This window comes from Acartia tonsa, chromosome 5 (genome assembly GCF_053477335.1).
Source record: "Acartia tonsa isolate MP-2025a chromosome 5, ASM5347733v1, whole genome shotgun sequence".
NCBI classification, from domain to species: domain Eukaryota; kingdom Metazoa; phylum Arthropoda; class Copepoda; order Calanoida; family Acartiidae; genus Acartia; species Acartia tonsa.
Window position 1 is genome coordinate 46,499,888 of NC_137264.1, and position 19,264 is coordinate 46,519,151.

General features: G+C 33.7%; 1 protein-coding gene across 6 annotated transcripts in view; it reads left to right on the forward strand.

Moving 5' to 3' along the window:
- Positions 1 to 430: 430 nt before the first annotated feature.
- LOC145319653 (baeyer-Villiger monooxygenase-like) overlaps positions 431 to 19,264 on the forward strand; it is a 102,896-nt gene continuing 84,062 nt past the window's right edge. For all 6 annotated transcript variants that reach the window (XM_080161927.1, XM_080161922.1, XM_080161924.1 and 3 more), the window contains exons 1-6: positions 431 to 497; positions 986 to 1,067; positions 1,684 to 1,770; positions 2,497 to 2,555; positions 6,672 to 6,775; positions 7,597 to 7,643. In XM_080161927.1, the coding sequence (XP_080018053.1) occupies positions 458 to 497; positions 986 to 1,067; positions 1,684 to 1,770; positions 2,497 to 2,555; positions 6,672 to 6,775; positions 7,597 to 7,643 (419 nt within the window). In that variant the 5' untranslated portion in view covers positions 431 to 457. The remainder of the gene's footprint in view (positions 498 to 985; positions 1,068 to 1,683; positions 1,771 to 2,496; positions 2,556 to 6,671; positions 6,776 to 7,596; positions 7,644 to 19,264) is intronic.

Sequence of the window (19,264 nt, forward strand, 5' to 3'; positions counted from 1 at the left end):
TTCCAAAATTTTGATTAACTTTTAAATGTATAGAGGAGGACTTTAATTTTCACAATTGGAAATGTATATCCATTTGTCGTTAATTGTCTTATTCCTTAAGATCCCTGGATTTTTATTATGTTAAAAAAAACGTGAAATATTTACTGCGATATGAAAATTGTTATCTTTCATAAGTTTTCAGTGATAATGATAATTGTTATTGTTAAGTGATTTGTTTTAATATTTATTTATCATACTGTATTATAGACAGATTTCCGTGGATATTAAAATTAAGAATATAACATTGAAACCAGATTTGTTAGACCCTAATGGCATAAGGCTCGGTCTAACTGGTATTTAGTTTGTGATTTCTATTTTATATGTAGACTTTCTAACCAATAGTGTGAACAGGTTGTTCCTCCACAGTTTTCCTATTGGCTGTTTTAGAGACTGTGTCTCTATTTTTTCAGAAGTGAAAATGTTGGGTGGGAATGAGTTCATCCTTGTCATAGCTTCAGGTAAAATAAATGGATAGATAGGGGGGGGGGGGTGGATATATTTAGAATATAAGAGGATATTATGACCGGGAAATTTTTTTTGTTAATATGGACATCATTTACTAGTCATAATACATTTACCTTTCTGTTATTTACTAGTATTTGTTATAGTTTTTACCATTAAATGCTTCTTTGAAGAAGAGGTAATTTCGTGGAGCAATTTATCGGCCATTATCTTATCCCTTTAGATAAAAAAGGTTTTAGTTAAAAGCGCCAAATATTTCAATAGTTATTTCTTGCATCGTATTATTAACAGCTTTCCGTGGATATAGAATGTACAATTAAAAGATTAAAACCAGTTTTAATCTTATGATTGTACATTTTTATATTCGTAAAAAGCTGAATATAATAGGATTCTAGACATAGTTTTTTCGTATGGATTAGAACCGGTTCCTATCCACCGGATTCGAATGTATACGAGAAATCTATTTATTTATTTTATTTTGCAGGTTTTACATCTGCCTGGCTGATATCAAATGGTTGGACAATTTGTGGGGCTATTATGTTTATAGCATGTATCTCTAAATTCAGGTATTTATTAGAACCGCAGCAATAGCTGGAGCTATTTTATTTCTTTGTCTATCTAGCTTTCCAAAGTTTTAAATTGTAACTTTACCAAAAGCTGTAAATTTTCTCTAGATGATTGCATCGTGCCTTATTGTTACAGAAATCTGTCTGTTTGCACCAGGATCTCGCTAACCACAGGACCCGTGTTGTTCTCCTTTACAGTGAAGCTTCTCTAGTCCTCGAAAGTTTTATAACTAAGGGTGTCCTCCTAAAAATAAAGAGAAATTACCCCTGAAAAAAAAACATTTTTTTATACTTTTTAAAAATTACAATGTAAAATGGAAGATTGACTTCCCTGCGAAGTAGGACAAAGTGTCTCAAAATCAGCCATGTGACGTCATAAATGAGGGAGGTGAGAAGAAAAGCGAGAAAAAAAACCTTAAAAAAGAGATGAATAATTCCTCATTTTATGACGTCACAAGGTTGATTTTTTTGGAGACACTTTGTCCAGCTACTTCCCCGCTCCTTTCCTCGGGTGCCTCTAGGGGCCTGTAGGGACGCTAGTATTCGATAAAACTATATTATCACGCTATTCAATTGTTAATTTGAAATTGAATTATAACAAGAACAATATTTTTAGAGAGTTGCGCGGCCACAAGGAAATAGAAGCACCAGAAGATTTGCACGTGATCATCATTGGCTCCGGCGTCTCTGGTATCTGTATGGGCAGGAATGTTAAACATGTCTTGGAATAATTGAAGCAAACTATAGTGATTGATAAAAAATGACGTCATACAATAGAAATGACCAATGATAGGCCAGTATAAATTTTAATTCACCAATGGTAAAATGTATACCGGCCTATCATTGGTCATTTGTATTATATTACGTTATTTTCATTGGGCACAATGCGAAAAACTAATTTCCCCCTAACTAAAAACTTTCCGAAGCTTTTCTATATTTAAGACGACAGTCGCCAGTACGTCACAGTTAGCTCTTTTCGTTAGTTTAGGCATGTTAGAATTATCCTTTCGGTGTCAAACTTTGTATGATGATTCTTATAACAGTAAGGTACGATTTAGAAAGAGTAGCAACTGTAATTGTTGGTTAATTTTGGCATGTTATAATTGTCCTATTTATTTTAAACTTTGTATAATGATTCTTATTAACTGTTGGGATTTAGGAAGCGTAGCAACTACATAATCCGTTACCAGAAAGACCGTATGTCCAAATTTAAAACATGTTGTTTTTTTAAATTTTGTGTATGATATTATTATACTATTAATCTTGGTCTTGATTCTTAGGATTTACAAACATTTTTTCTACTGACTATGTTCTGATAAAGTTATTGTTCATTTGTCCTTCCTTCTGATTTTAGAGCTTCGCTTTTATGGAGGTTGTCATCCTTGTTTTTTGTAATGAAGTTATGTTTAAAGATATACAACATACAATACAGGAAATTGAACGAGATTGGCGTGAAGTTTACAATTCTGGAAAAATCTAGCGACTTAGGTAAAGTTCAGACAAGGACGTCCAAGCTTTTTTTTTTTGGGGGGGGGGGGGCGGGGGGTAAAAGCCCCTTTACGCCTCTCCCCATTTGAAGGCTATGACATTAAACAATTGTGTTTGACTTTAGTTTCTCTAATGTGCAGAAAAAAGTGTATCTTTCAGTTAAAATGTAAATTAGAGCATTACAGACAGACAGACTGACGTACCAAGAGAGTTGAAGAGTAGCTTCTTATTGGTCCTTATCAACAATTGTAGCCGTCTTTCTATGATAAGAGCGGAAAAATATAAGTTTTTTACAAATAACAGATGTTCGACAGACAGACGGACCAAGTAAATTCTGAATGCTTATTGATGAAGGAAATCTACATAAAAAATCAGCCGTCTATCTTGAATAGAAGCCGAGAAGCTTCGCTACTAAAACAAATGTTCGCTAGTAAACAAAAGTACCAGGATACCTGACCTAGGTATGCATGTAAATCTGCTAGGACATCTGTACTTTGTAATCGACCTTTGTAACGTGTACGATTTGGTGTATTTTTACATTTTATTAAAAATTCAATCAAAAATTGTGTTATTTTTCATACAAATACAGAGATGGATTTCCTCGTAGGATATTAACAGAGTATACAACTTAGAAATTCAAAATTTTAAAATTATTATTTTATCCTTTTGTATAATGTCTAATAAAGCTCTAAAAAGATGCATTAATTAATATACAGCAAAAATGGATTTAAGATTATTTCTTTTTCACCAACAAAAGCGAAATAATTAAATAAATTGTTGTATACTCTGTTTAAAACCTACGAGGCATTTTCATAATATTGATTGATTGACGGAAGACGACAGGTCTAAAAAATTTCGAAAAAACGCAGCATTCTTGACTCAAAAACCCATCTCAGGAAATTATAAAAAATTGCATCCATGTACTAGGCATATGATTTTCAAATTTTAAACAATTCTTTGAATTTGATAAATTTAATAGGAAATTGAATATATTAACCATAGATTGTATTTAACTAACCAGCGGTTACGCCCCTAGAGGTCTCTAGGGGAAAGAGATCGTACATTGTACTAATTATACTCTAGGAGGAACATGGTATGATAATTTCTACCCTGGGGTCTACTATAGATCTTTGTACTATAGATCTAGATATTTGTACAGTGCACATAGGGGCAACAAGGGGATTCAATTCACCACCCCCAAATCAAGTTTTAATAATTCTATGAGTATTATCATACCCAATGTACATCAGGTTTCAAAGGAATCGTAAAAATACGCTTTTTAAGTAAGCTTTCTAATGCCTGAAAGTCAAGAAATGCAAAAATTTTCTTACAGAAAAAGGTATATTTTTTGTATTTCACTAACAATTTTAAAAGTATTACAAAATCTCTTAGAATTAACGTAATTAGACAAAATAACTTCAGGTGAGTCATGAACTACATGTATTTTGACAATATAAAAGAAAAAAGCACAATTTAAAGAAATAAGTCCTAAATAATTCTAGTTGAAGTTAAGATTTTAGTTTTTTTTGGTTTGTTTTATAATCAACATTAAAGTAGACAGTTAGAGGAAACATGTTTTCACCGGTTGCCACCGGCTAAAAATATGATATTTGATTGCCCAAAGACATATTATAATCGCCTGTACTGGTTTCATTTACCCCCCCGCGCCCCCGTAGGGGTTTTTAGCGCGTTTTCTGAGGGTGGGTGCACGAAAAGTTTGTAAGAAAAAGCGTTTAAATGCGCTTTTAAAGTCAAAACTTAAGATATAATTCAATTAGATAAAGACACAAAAACATAGGTATATTGGGAAATAGCTATTTAGACTTTGAATTAAAGTTAATAATAAATATTTTCAAGTTCTATTACAATAATGATGGGGAGGGGAGAGGGGGGGGGGGCTAAACCTAAATCTAAACCTCTTTATGTTCGAGGTTTTAATGTAACTATAGATTATTAGAAATATAAGGGATAATACAAAGTTCAATAAATTGATGTACATCCCCAATGATAATACACAAAATTATCTTGTGTAGATTAAAATTAGTATTTAAAACGTTTGAACACATAACTTTAAAACTTTGGGGACTAGTGTTATAAACAGCCTAATGTCCCCTCCCTCACTGCGGAAAGGTAAAATCAATATGCAAATAACGTGAAATCAATTGAAATTGGAATTAGCAAGTAGCCTATCCGTCTGTCATTTGGTAATGCTTTGTTTTAAAATTATGCAGTTATATGATCCTTATGTTTAATGTCTGCAGTTTTATTTAGGAAAGACATTGGGCTGTTTATTACACTAGTCCCCAAAGTTTTATAATAATATTTTTATATTCGTTGGCTTAACAACTTAAGGAATTTTTTTTATTGGTTGGTTCATTACGTTCAGTGTCAAAACGTTTCAACCATTAATTGTCATCTACAGACAATTAATTTTGTAATATAACTTGGTGTATCAATATTGGGGATTTACATACATTAATCAGTCATTGTTTTGTCCCTTGGATTATTTATAATACAAAGTAGATTTATGTCTATCCGTCTGTCTGTCCCTTAAGATTAAAGTAACCACTGAACTGATTGGGTTCTAATCTTCAGGGAATATATCACCCTTAACCCTCCCAAAAAAAAAAATCCCCGTCAATTATTTTAGCCTATCTGTCTGTCTATTGGTAATGCTTTTTTTATATTATGTAGTTACATGGTCTTCATTTTTAATGTTTGCAGTTTTATTTAGGAAGGGAGGGGACATGTGCTATTTATTACACTAGTCCCCATAGTTTTATAATAACTTTTTTATATTGGTTGGCTTAACAACGCGACATTAGGAACTTTGTTTGATTTTTTATTGGTTGGTTCATTAAGTTGAGTGTTAAAACATTTCAACCACTAATTTTCATCTACAGACAATTAATTTTTTTGTAATATAATTTGCTGCATCAATATTAGGGATTTACATGCATTAATCAGTCATTGTTTTGTCCCCTGGATTCCTGGGTTTTAATCTATAATACAAAGTAGCTTGATGTATGTCCGTCTGTCTGTCCCTTACGATCTTAGTAACCACTGAATCGATTGGATTCTAATCTTCAGGGAATATATCTACTGGTCCTGTGGTGGTTTTAAGCTATTTTCTTGGGGCGTGGGGCACCCTCAACCCTCTAAAAAAAACAAAAAATCCCTCTCAATTTTTTTATGCAGTTAATTTAAAATGTAATGGTTGCAGCACCAGAGGTATTTTTTTTAAATTACCTCTTGGGGCAAAGCCCATCGAGGCTAGGGGCGAAGCTGCTAGTCTATAATACAAAGTAGCTTAATGTCTGTCTGTCTGTCCTTCCCTTAAGATCTCGGTAACCACTAAACCGATTGGATTCTACTTTTCAGGGAATATACCTACTGGTCCTGTGGTGGTTTTAGGCTATTTTCTTGGGTGGTTGGACACCCATAACCCACCCAAAACAAAAATCCCTCTTATTCTTTTTTTAATGTATTGGTTGCAACACCAGAGATACTTAATTTTTTTTAATACCTCTTAGGGCAAAGCCCCTAGAGGCTAGAGGCAATGCCGCTAATATACATTAAAACGGTAAACAAGAATCTTAATATCAATATAAATATAGATATTAGTTATAAAAATTGATGTCAATCATGCCCACATTTAAAATGGATTTATTTTTACTTAAAGTGAAACTTGTAGCTAGCTAAAATAAGGATTCCCCATCCACTCCCTTTACACCATCCCCTCCCCTCCTACTGAAATGAATTTCCAGACCCCAACAACCCTAATTTGACACTTTGAACACTAAAATCGGTCTACAATTGACATAGATACACTTTCAAGGGCCCAAAAAGCACGTTGTAGAGTAGCTGCGCTACTGAAAAATTCTCAAATTTCTCTGATAAGTTTAGAAATGCATTCCCTGACCTCAAAAACCCCTAATATGACATTTTGAACACAAAATTCGGGCTCTAAATAATTAAATCCCCTTGTTTTTGGTTTTGCCCCAATGTGCAGTGTACTAATTATACTCTAGGAGGAACATGGTATGATAATATCTACCCTGGGGTCTACTATAGTACATATCTAGATATTTGTACAGTGTACTAATTATACTCTAGGAGGAACATGGTATGATAATTTTTACCCTGGGGTGGCCTGTGATGTTCCCAGCCATTTGTACAGTTTTTCAGATTACATGAATCCTAGCTGGTCCAGAGCTTTTAGGGAAGAAATTTTATCTCTATTAATGTATATTTTTCAAGTCTTTATATGTGAAAAAAAAATAATATAATCCTAATATATAAAGTAGTAAGATTTTTTTGTCTGTTGCTTAAAATTGCAATAACCACTGAATGAACTGTTTTGGTCATATAGGCTCAGCGATAATTTTAGCCCTTTTTTCCGCTCTTCCCTACCCCTTCGACATTAGAGTAAAACACAAAGGGGGAAGGAGTTAAATAACTGTATCTCCCCATCGCAGTGTCCTTGTGCCGACCCTCAATTGGGTCATTGAAAATCAACCAATAGTGTCGGTTATATTAACACGGTCAAGGAGCAGAAAACAATTTGGTAGCAGACGAGAAGGTTAGTGAAAAAGGAAGAGAGGTAGTTATCTGTACATAAATCTGTACCTTCGACTACATAGCCCTAGATGCTTCGGGCGCAACTGTTAGTTTGAAAAAAATATTGAGAGTTGAAAATATGAAATAGGATAGTAATAGAAATTTTGAACAAAAATAATATTTGACCATTGAAGCCTAATCTATTTTTTTAACTCTCAATATATATATAGTATTAGTTACTTCGGATTTAGACTCTATGGAAGGGCGGTGGAGGCCTTGGAAATAGCCTAAAACCACACATTTACAAAGTTTTCCTAAAAATTACAAAACATAAGCAGCAGCAATTTGCTTCAAACAAAAAAAACCTTACTACTTGATATATAGAATAAATAACTTATTTCTTCAGCACGTAAATGATTATTGCTTTAGCACTTTTAGAATTATAAAAAAAGCAACTGTAATAAAATTTCTTATTGTCTACAGCAAGGGTAAAGAAATCCACCAGTACTTGAAAAGAGCGGCATCCAGGTAACAAGTTTTATCCATAAATCCCCCCCCTCCCTTTGTAGTTATTTTTTTGTGGTAATTTTGGTTGTGATATTCAAAAAAAGGACTTTAAAGTATGGCAGGGCTTTGGGTAGGTTTTAGGCTATTAAAATGCCTGTTTCCCCCCCCCCAGATGCGAGTGGCACAGCAACTAATTGTTAACTTTAAAAAAGGTAATTTTGGTCCTACGACAAACGCAGGAGTCCCAAACGTCGGAGTGGACACCTAAACTAACCTATTTTAGACCATCTTATAGGTTTTTTAAATGCCTAACCCCTGGGGGGCTTATTTCTTCATTCGTATCCTAACCTAACCTAATCTGTATAGAAATACTTAATAAAATTAATATTTTAACACTCCTGCGTTTGTCCACTCCGACGTTTGGGACACCTGCGTTTGTCCTGGAACCGTAATTTTGTTCTTAAATAGCAGCCGAAAAAAAGCACATTTCCCCATAGCGTCATGGACTGAAAGAATGATAAAGTTAATTATAGATTAGCTTCGCTACTAAAACTTTGTTCCCTATTATGTAAAGTTGTAAGTTTCTGTTTGTTAAGGTATTCTTTTTTAGGGATGCTTCATTTAGATATGGTTTTAGACTATTTTATTTTTGAATGTAAGTCTTAGGGAGTGATGCTAGTTTGAAAAAAATTAAAAATAATTTTTTTTCTCGATTATCTATCCCTCTCCCCCTGGTAAGTGAGAGTGAGAGTAAGGGCAATTGCATTTGACCATAAATCTATCTTCCTATTGCATACATTTTATTTTAGCTTTTCCAAGAACAAAATTCTATAGTCTTGATATTTTATAACAAAAAGTATAATGTTTTGCTTGGTTTTATGTCGGGTTTTCTTAACAAGGACAATTAAAACACCAGTCTGCTCAAAGAATGTGTGTTAAACGGGAAATGACAAATTCCTATGTCATTTTCTCGTATTCATTCGAATCCGGTGGATAGGAACCGGTTCTCATCCATACGAAAAAACTATGTCTAGCATCGTATTATATCCAGTTTTCTACGAATATAGAAATGTACAATCATAAGATTAAAACTAGTTTTTTTAGCCGGTGCCTTTCCAGGTGCGATTTCTCTCATTACATTTAGTGAGGGAGATGAAAATTACTGTTTAAGAAATCGACAACGCTTTCTTTCCCCCATCATTTACCACCCTAGTTTCCGATTAGCACCCTCATCCTATCTTAAAATTTACTACTAGCTAAAAAAAAGATTTAAACTTCCAAGCAAAAATCAAAAGAAGGTGTATCAACTTTTTTTTTTACAGCTAGCCGGTTCTTTTAGTAAGTAGTAGATGTAAAATTTTTCATAGAATTCAGATATGCAATCAGTTTTTTTTGTAGACCTCTTATTTTTAAAGTAAATTAAGTATAAAAAAAAAATTAAGTCGATTTTAAGGTACTAAAATGCAACAAAAAAAAAGAAAGGAAATGGCCATTATGAACAAAAATAGTAAGATCTTTAATTTGACACCTTACTTTTTCAATTCTGTCAGGTAATTATTGAAAAAATCGATTTTTTTAAACCCACGAGAATAAAATCTTTGAACTTAATTTTATCATTTCACAGGTAAAAAAATATTGGTTCATATATACCTTTAGAATCAGAAAAATATTACGAATCCATTGTAAGCAAAATTGAAAAAAAAGTTTACAATATCTATAATACAAAGTAGAACGATGTCTGTCTGTCTGTCTGTCCGTCTGTCTGTCTGAAGCTTAAGATCTCAGTAACCACTGAACCGATTGGGCTCTACTCTTCAGGGAATATACCTACTGGTCCTGTGATGGTTTTAAGCTATTTACTTGGGGGTTGGGACACCCCCAACCCCCCCAAAAAATGAAAAATACCCCCCCCCTCCCAAAAAAAATTTTTTTTTTACTTTTTCTTTTTAAATCTAAAATACGAAAAATTAGGTTGATCAAACCTCTTGGGGCAAAGCCCCTAGAGGCTAGGGGCGAAGCTGCTAGTAGTATAAAAACTACAATAAAAGGAATTATATGAAAATATCATATTATATTATACAGGCAACGTCTTAATTCTTGAATTGGGTATAAAAATTGGAAGGGGGTAAAGAGGTGGTAAAAAAGGGAAGACGAAAGTGTTGCCTGAACAAAAAATATAATTGGCCATTTGTTTATTTTTTTTTGTTTACTTTTTTTCAATTTTGCTTACAATGGATTCGTAATATTTTTCTGATTCTAAAGGTATATATTAATCCATATTTTTTTACCTGTGAAATGATAAAATTAAGTTCAAAGTTTTTTTTCTCGTGGGTTTAAAAAAATCAATTTTTTTAATAATTACCTGACAAAATTCAAAAAGTAAGGTGTCAAATTAAAGATCTTACTATTTTTGTACATAATGGACATTTTCTTCCTTTTTTTTTGTTGCATTTTAGTACCTTAAAATTGACTTAATCTTTTTTAAAAAAAACTTTAATTACTTAAAAAATAAGAGGTCTACAAAAAAACCGATTGCATATCTGAATTCTATGAAAAATTTTACATCTACTACTTACTAAAAGAACCGGCTAGCTATAAAAAAAAAGTTGATACACCTTCTTTGAAAAATTAAAATTTGATTGTATAATGTATAAATCCTTTATACATTATATCGCTTTTCCCTTTAACCAGCATAGCTGGAAATAGCTTTTGCAAAAGTTGGGTTATCTGTTGTACAATTTCGGATATTAGGGAAAGAATGGGTAATAAATTTTCAGTTGATCTAAATACAGATAAACAGAATTTGAACTACCGATTGTGTACACAGTTTCCTCGGTGTTTCCTCATCCTATCTCAATATTTACTACTAGCCAAAAAATCTTCAAACTTCCCCCCCCAAAAATTAGAAAAATTGATATTTTTTTTATTTATAACGTATGAATCGTTTATACATTATATCGCTTTTCCCTTTAACCGGAGTAGCTGAAAATAGCTTTTGCAATATTTGGGTTATCTGTTGTACAACTTCGGAAATTATGGAAGAAATTGGTAATCAACTTTCAGTTGATCTAAATACGGGGTTATATTCAATAGATTTGTTATAATAGATTTTTAATTCGACACAATAGTCTGACTAACTCAAAAAGAAATATTTTAGTGAACTTATATTGTAAATGTTAAAATTTTAGTATAATAGATTTCTGCTAGCAAAGCTATTTAAAGCCGACTTACTCTTCATCTATTATTAAAAGCGAAGCTTTTCTATAATTAGGGCCGTTCCGTCCGTACGTAACGGATAGCTCTTTTCGTTAATTTAGGCATGTTATAATTGTCCTATCGATTTCAAACAGGAGTTAGGTACGAGTTAGAAAGCAAAGCAACTCTATAATCGTTACCAGAAAGTCCGTACGTCAATTTTAAACATGTTGATTTTTAACTTTTTTAACATCAAATCTTTATGTGATAAAATTATCCGATTGGTCTAATTTTTGGAATACTGATTCATAAGACAACAAAGTACATTGTTATAAGCGAATCATCTCTATAATCAAGTCCTAAAAATGTAAGTATGTCCATAAACAATATCTTGTATTTAAGCAATTTTTCATCAGATTTACTTACAATTTAGTTTCGTTCGACTTTTATCATTTATATTCTAATTATTCAGTTTTGACACTATACAAGTGTTAATGTTTGTTTGTCCCAGCGTTTCAGAGCTTTGCTTTTAAGGATGTTGTCATCCTTGTTATTCCTTGATTTTTTTGGTAGCGGCTACGCCCCTAGGAGCATTTATGGGCACATTGGAGGGTTGTAAAGGAGAACAGTATCAGTACAGCGGTTAGCGAGATCCTTTGGTACAGACAGGCAGACAAACACACACATAGACATCCTGTTACTTATATAAATGAATGGTTAAATGAATAAATTCTAAAACTTTCTCTTCAAATTCAATGCAAGGCTTGTAGTAGACTCAAAGGAGAATGCTGTATTATATCGATGCGCTAGTATTTATCATTACTATTTATAAAACAAGGATAACAACATCCATAAAAGTGAAGCACTGAAACGGTAGGACAAACGGACATGAACACTTATATAGTGTCAGAACTGAAAATTTAGAATATAAATGTATAAGAGTCGAAGCAAAATTGTAAGTAAATTTGTTGAAAAACTGCTTTATACATGATAATGTTTATGGACATACTTACATATTTTGGACTTGATTATTGAGTTGGCTCGCTTATAACATTATACTTTGTTGTCCCAGGAATCAATTTACCAAAAATCAAATCAATCGGATGATTAGATCACATAAAAATTTGTTGTTAAAAAAGTAAAAAAATCAACATGTTAAAAATGGACGTACGGAAATTTTGGTAATGATTATAGAGTTGCTACGTTTTCTAAATCGTACCTAACTACTAAAGGAATCACCATGCAAAATTTGAAATCGATAGAAAAATTCTAACATGCCTAAATTAACGAAAAGAGCTATCCGTTACGGACGGACGTACCGACCCTAATTATAGAAAAGCTTCGCTTTAAAAAAATATTTTCTTATCATTTTATTCTAGTAAAACCCTGTCACCTCTCCATACTTTTAACCTTGGGTTACACATTTTAAAGGAACAAGGTCGATATTATACATGTCTCTTAGCGGAGCTGAGATATCATAAAAATAATATTGATTCCGTGGACATATTTATTGACATTTACATACATCTATGATACAGATCGATACCTGTATGTTTGTCCACCCGAAGGAAGCTTAAGAGCTCGCTAAGCGCTGGACATACCAAGTTTAAGGCTATTTTCTCAGGGGGCGGGGGAGGGGGACAACCTTTCAGAATTATTACTCCCCCCCCCTCAACTCAAAAAACAAGTGGCTATGATTGAAAATACTTTTCATTGTCATCTTAACCCTTTTTCTCCTATTCATTCGAATCCGGTGGATAGGAACCGGTTCTCATCCATACGAAAAAACTGGAGATGCGATCCTCAATTTTCAAATTCTTTGAACGTACATATGAGACTTTTACAGAAATGCTTCGCATCCACAACTATCTATCTATGCTTGATATAAAGGCAACACTTTATAGAGCAGATTATGAATATTTGATTGACGCGTGCCCTGCAATTATCTAGTAGCACTCAGGGGCAAGACACAATTACTTTAGCTAGGCCCAAGGCATTATTTGTATCAATTTATGCATTCATAGGCCTATCTTTACCTATATGACACCATATATGGGTAACGCTAGCCTATTCATGGTAATCTGTATGTGATTTGCTAATAGTATATGTTTATTAAAGATATTATGTTTATTGTTAATGTAATCATATAAACATTCAGTATAAATATGTATGCCTACAACCATGCCTGATTTACGTCACATATTAACACACAGACATTTAATTGCACAGACAAACACTAAAATCCTGGTCCAGAGCTAATGTTATAGCATGTACCTCTTGAATTTATTCAGTTATTTATTAACTCCCCTACCATCAACTTCTCTTTCTGGCTTTAAAAGGTAATGACTTAGTTGTTTGGCATGCATTGTAGTTTAAATTTAGGCCCCTTAGTACTTAGCATGAATTGAGCTTAGGCCTTGTGTTAGAACTCTAACACTTAGCACAATTCACTGCTTGGGACTTAGGGCACATTTCTGTCCTACTCTACTTATAATTTTAACACTTATCCTGTAAATATTTTCATACTTAACTTATGCACTTGTAATATAAATACACTTTATAAAAACATTTTCCTTCCTTAATACTTAATATACTTATATAATTCTGATCGACTATCAAAACCAACCATTTATTCTTAGGTTAAAGCAACATAATACTTCGCGTGGGTCTTTTGTTGAGCTTCCACCAGCTCAACCAAATTCGTATTATACTTGTGGGAATAGAGGGTTAAGCATTCTAAACAAGCGAACCGACGATGAGAATGTCTATGTGTATTGCATTAAAATTAGGTTTTAGTAGTACTCATAGAAGAGCGGTCTCCATACCTATATATGGACAAACGCCCCATTCGCACACACAATGGTGCAACTTACCGGTTGTATCTTGGAAAAATTTTACTTCATAAATTTTTTTTCTTTTTTTTCCTTACCGTACCCGAACCGCCTAAGGCAGGTATTTTTACCAAAATCGAATAATTGTAGTTATGGCAAAATCGGATTTTCCAAAACCTGTGAAACTATTTGAGAGCAAGGTTAGGACTATGAGGCGTTTGAAGAGATAGGGACTGAAAGGCACGACACAAATGCAATTGAGAGCCTCGTGTACGAGCAGTTGCACTAGCTGACACTCTAGAGGCCCTAGAGAATGCTAGCATATTTGTGGCCATTGGTTGCCGCCCTATAAGGACACTCGCACTGGTTGACACTCTAGAGGCCCTAGAGAATACCAGCACACCGGCACCTCCATGTCCGCCTCTCTTTAGTAAAACACTTGGGTTGGAATAATCTATGATTGAGCTATGTGCAAAATTTTGATTTTTGGACTTGGTTAGAATTTTGAAATTTAGGAGTTGTGCTAGGTGGCGGAGTATATATATAAATCTTCGGACTTAGTATGATTTTTACTTATTCGAAAGTTCTCTAAGTGTTGAAATACTTGAATCTTTGATACTTAAACCAGAACTTATTAAGAATCAAGCATGGAGTAACTTTTCATTTATAAGCTATCAAAATACTATTTGTAAAGGACCATTTTGAACTGTCTTATTAAATGAAAACTTAGAAGCAAATCTTATAGAACACGGGAAACGCTGTTAGTTGGGATACATATTGTCTTTGGAGCCATGTTTCTGAAACAATATGCCGAAAGCAGTTAGTACTCTTGAGTCGTAGTAAAGGGCCAAAAGATTATTACAAACTTGTAGCATTTATACTCAAGTTAAACTGTACTAATACTTTGGTGCCGTTAGAACCGATTTTCTGAGATTTGCACTTACTTATACATGCCTAGGACTTATATTCCTAATGTAATTCTGATTTATATGCGGATGTATCAAAATAACTATTGCCTCCAAAATTTTGAGTTAAACAAAATATTTCAAAGTCTCAAAGATATTCTCAACATCGATCGGTTGGAATGATATAAGTGTAAACAAATTACTGTATGCAATCAGCAATAATTCCAAAGATTTCCTGAGACTCTGAGCAAAATATTCCACTTTTGGACTTAGCACCGTTCTATTTCTTTTGTTACAGAGAGAATTTTGAATCTCTGGACTTATAGTAATTTTTATGAAATTGTGAACTTGGTTGGAAATTCACCAAAACTTGGACTTGTAATAATTGCAATTTTTCCAGCTAGACTAACAAATTTCATTTTCCACACTTAAGAGAAAATTTTGTTTTAGAGTATTTCTGTCTTAGCCAAAATATTCCAATTATGGACTTAGAGAGATTCTATTTCTTTTGGTGAAGGATAATTCTAACGCTCTAATACTTTATGACTTTAAAATCCTTAACTTAGCGAGATTTGCACTTAGTCAAAATACTCCAATAGAGGACTTAGAGTGATTCTATTTCTTTTGACTTAAGGGCAACCTCTAAAAGTAGCTTTGTGAATGAACTGTTAGGGAATTTCATCTCGGACAAAATATTCCACGTCTGGACTTAGAGTGATTCTATTTCTTTTGTCCTAAGATAAATTTATTAATTTTTGTACTTAGCATAATTTCATTGAAAAGTTTTTTTGGACTTAGTCAAAATTCACTAATTTTGTACTTAGCATAATTTCATTGAAAAGTAGTGGACTTAGTCAAAATTCACTAATTTTGTACTTGGTATAATTTCATTGAAAGGAAATTTTTTTTTGGACTTAGTCAAAATTCACTAACTTTGTACTTAGGATAATTTCAATAAAAATTTTTTTTTCTTAGTCGAAATTTATTAACTTGGCACTTAAGATATTTTCATAATTTTTTTTCCTAAGCCAAAATTTATTGATTTTGTACTTAGAATAATTTCATTAGAGACTTTTGGACTTAGTCAAAATTTTCCAACTTTGGACTTAGAGTGATTCTATTTTATTTTGACTTAGAAAGTTTTAATTCAATCTTAACAAAAAAAAATTTTTTTGTATATTCCTTACAAACATATACATAAATACAATAAACGGTTCACTCAACAATAAGTAGGACATGAAAACTAAATTTTTACTTGCTTTGCTAATGCTAAAATTTCTATTTCATGTGCCGCCAGAATTCAACAGACAACTTGAGAAGAGTTATAAACCATCAATCATTAGTGATAGTGAATATTAGTGATTTAAAAGTATAGTCAACAACCTAAGCCCTATATGTAATTAAAAAGCACACTTATAAGAGACAAAGTTCTAGTAACCAAACGCAGCAAAAGGTTGCAGCAGCCTATATTGGGAATCTTGGGACGTCTCTAAAAGAAGTAGCAAGTAATATTGGAAGTACTCTACTGTCTTTATAAAAATCCGGATTAAAACAAAGAAAGAAAAAATTTTTTCTTTTTATACCATTGAGAAAATTTAATTTTACTTAGGATTATTAGCATACAGACTATAACCAAGTAAAATAAAGTGTGTACATATAGTTCATAATCTTTATAATCTAAAATTGTTACCATTTAGAAAAAAAAAGTGCACTAATTCAGCTAATTTGATTTTCAATAATATTTGACCAAATAATAACACCAACCTTGTAGTCTACTTTAAAGAGTTTGATTGACAACTTCCAGCGTATAGATTGATCACCTTGCGTAGGATATCACACTTCAGTAAGACACATAGAATATTGTGTTCTCACTAATTAAGTGGAGCACATCCGGTCTATAATAACCTTGAAAACAAACTGATTATATTCATATATATAGGACAATCTAAATTGAGTCTCAATAATATAGTTATAAGGATTGAAATCACAAGTGAAGCCCCATAATAATTCGCGAATAATACTTAGTAGGATTGGTAGGCATACCCTAATACAACTATAAGTATTGGGTGCGAGATCTTTGATATTCAGGCAAAACTGTTGCAATACTATTAGAATATAGACGATCCTTTGGGAGTGAACCTTAGTAAGTTATATTCATAAAGCCTTACAGGAATAAGCAGATTGTAAGCTACATATCCTTAGAGTGGAGTAAGAATTCAACAAGGATTATAAATTGCTGTTTTTCTCAACAATAACATTTGCTAGGAAAAAGTCGACGCCTAAGCAAATAACAGTTAATTTGTGATAGTATATTAGCATACCCACATTAACTTCGCTGCAAACCTTAACATTCTATTTAACTTTATAGCTAATTTGTATAGCTAAACAACCCACATTAGCTTTATAGGCAAATATAGAATAAATCTAAGTAGAAGTGTTTCTACAGTTGAGCTTAATTAAGGATAAGAGTGCATTAGCGCACACTCCAGAATAAGATTTAAAGCTCACTCGCAAGCATTCACGACGTAGAAACAACTGTAGGTGAAGTAGACAACACCTACTCATCTCTATTTAACAATTTTAAAAGAAAAATTTGTTATTGTAAACAATTTTTGATTGTTTTAACTTTAGGCGCATTATTTAGTTTCTTCTTGTACCTTTGCTATTTAAATCCTAAAATAGTACAACATCTCATAAGCTTCTTTAAAGAACTCATAGAAAGTTTAAAAGCTTTAAGCTAGCTGTAATGCCATTATTTAATAAAAGTAAGAAAGATGACAACGCTGAAAAGGCGAACACTCCACGTCGAGGACGCTCGACGACGCCTGGAAGAAGAACTCCGTCAGCTGATGCAGCTTCTGCAGGAGATGATACACGAAGGGAGGAACCGATGCCCAACCAGGAGGAACCAGATCAGAATGGTGAGAGAACCAAGACGCCAGAACCAGACACGGAATCTGTAAGATCCATACCTATGCGCGAGGACTCACCAGACGCATTGATCAGAGATCGATATGTTAGAGCAACACTATCAGATCCTCTGGGAAATTTCCTGTTCCCACAATTCCTGGATACAATAAGACTTTGTAACCCCAACATACGTGTGGACTCAGAAATGATGAGGAACTTCTGTACCAACTACACACAGAGTATGAGGGAATACAAAGAGGAACAAAGACGTGAAGTTGAGTTAGAAGCCCAGCGTATTGTACACGAGGAGAATGACAAACGCACTCAACGACACTTCAGTAACTTCACCAACCAAACTGGAATTAAACCACCAAGCAGCTATGCAAGCAAGAGCACCCTATGCCACGATCAAAAGCTTAAGTTAGCTAATGGAACCTTCCCTCTCAAGCATTGCTTCAAAGGAGACGGCAAACCACCTTACATTACTGATTATCTATCAGAAATGAACACTGCTCAGGAATTATGTAACCTCTCAAGATCAGAATTCGAAACCTTTATGCTTAGAACCACAACTGGCGAAGCATATACTACTATCCAGCAGAGTTTCAATCTTGGACTATCTATTGAAAGTGTCTACAATAGCTTACTGCTACAGTACGATATACTCATCAGCCCACAGGAAGCTCAAGCTAAGCTGATAGCTTTTAAGGGAACCAAAGCCATGTCATTCCCTAAGCTTGTCAGTACCATTCAGAATCTTGCCAGCAGAGCCGCTGTTCACTATACAGACAAGAAGGAACGACAGAATGTATTCAACATAACTGCAGTGGAGGCACTCAAACGTAGCTTACCAACAAATAGCCGCAATATAGCATCTGAAAACCATCACAATCTCAGACATGATCTTGGAAGATCCCCCACATATCATGAGTTGACCGCTTCCATGTATCCTAGAACTGAAGACCTAGATATGGACCTACAGCAGAATGGTGTATCAGCCAGTTACAATGGAGATTTGTCGCTTCATAAAAAGACAAACAACACCAACTACTCACATGACAGGGATACAAGAATGAATAGAGACAAACAGCCTGCTAAAGTTGCCGCTACGTCAAGCTATTATAAAAGGCCAACAGTTAGAGAAGTTACTGCTAAACCAGCCTATCCTAAAACCTACAACAGAGAAAACAGGGATAATAGAGATAGACAACCACAAAAGAACACTAAACAAGATTATCATATCTCCTATGGTACATCCAATAAGCGCTACTGCGGTGCATGTGGTCAAAATTCCCACAAAATATCAGATGGATGCAGACTACTGTGCGATGACCAAGGACGACAATATCAAACAGCACTAACATCCGGATACTGCCCAAGCTGTCACAAGAAGTATGGCAAAGACCTATACCATGCTCAACACCTATGCCCTGGACGACCAGCAATGATGGAACTGTACCATAGTGGTAAAGTAAGACCTGGTGGTGTGTTTAGACAGGCATATGAAGAATGGGTTGAGGCCAAAGCCAATGGACAATCCAAAGAGCGCGGCAGAACAAGTAGGGTTAACGCTATCACCGTTCGAATGGATCCTAATGACCCCAAGATTTTAGCGGTAGATAGTTCGGCAGCTATCATGGATGAAAACAGGAAAATGTACCTGAACTGCTCCGGCTGTATGTCAAATGGAAACTACGATGTATACATGACAGCTTTGTTTGACTCAGCAGCAGACAGAAATATCATGTCAACCAGCTATTTTGGTATGTTATTTGGAGTACAACAAAATGAGGTTAAGAAC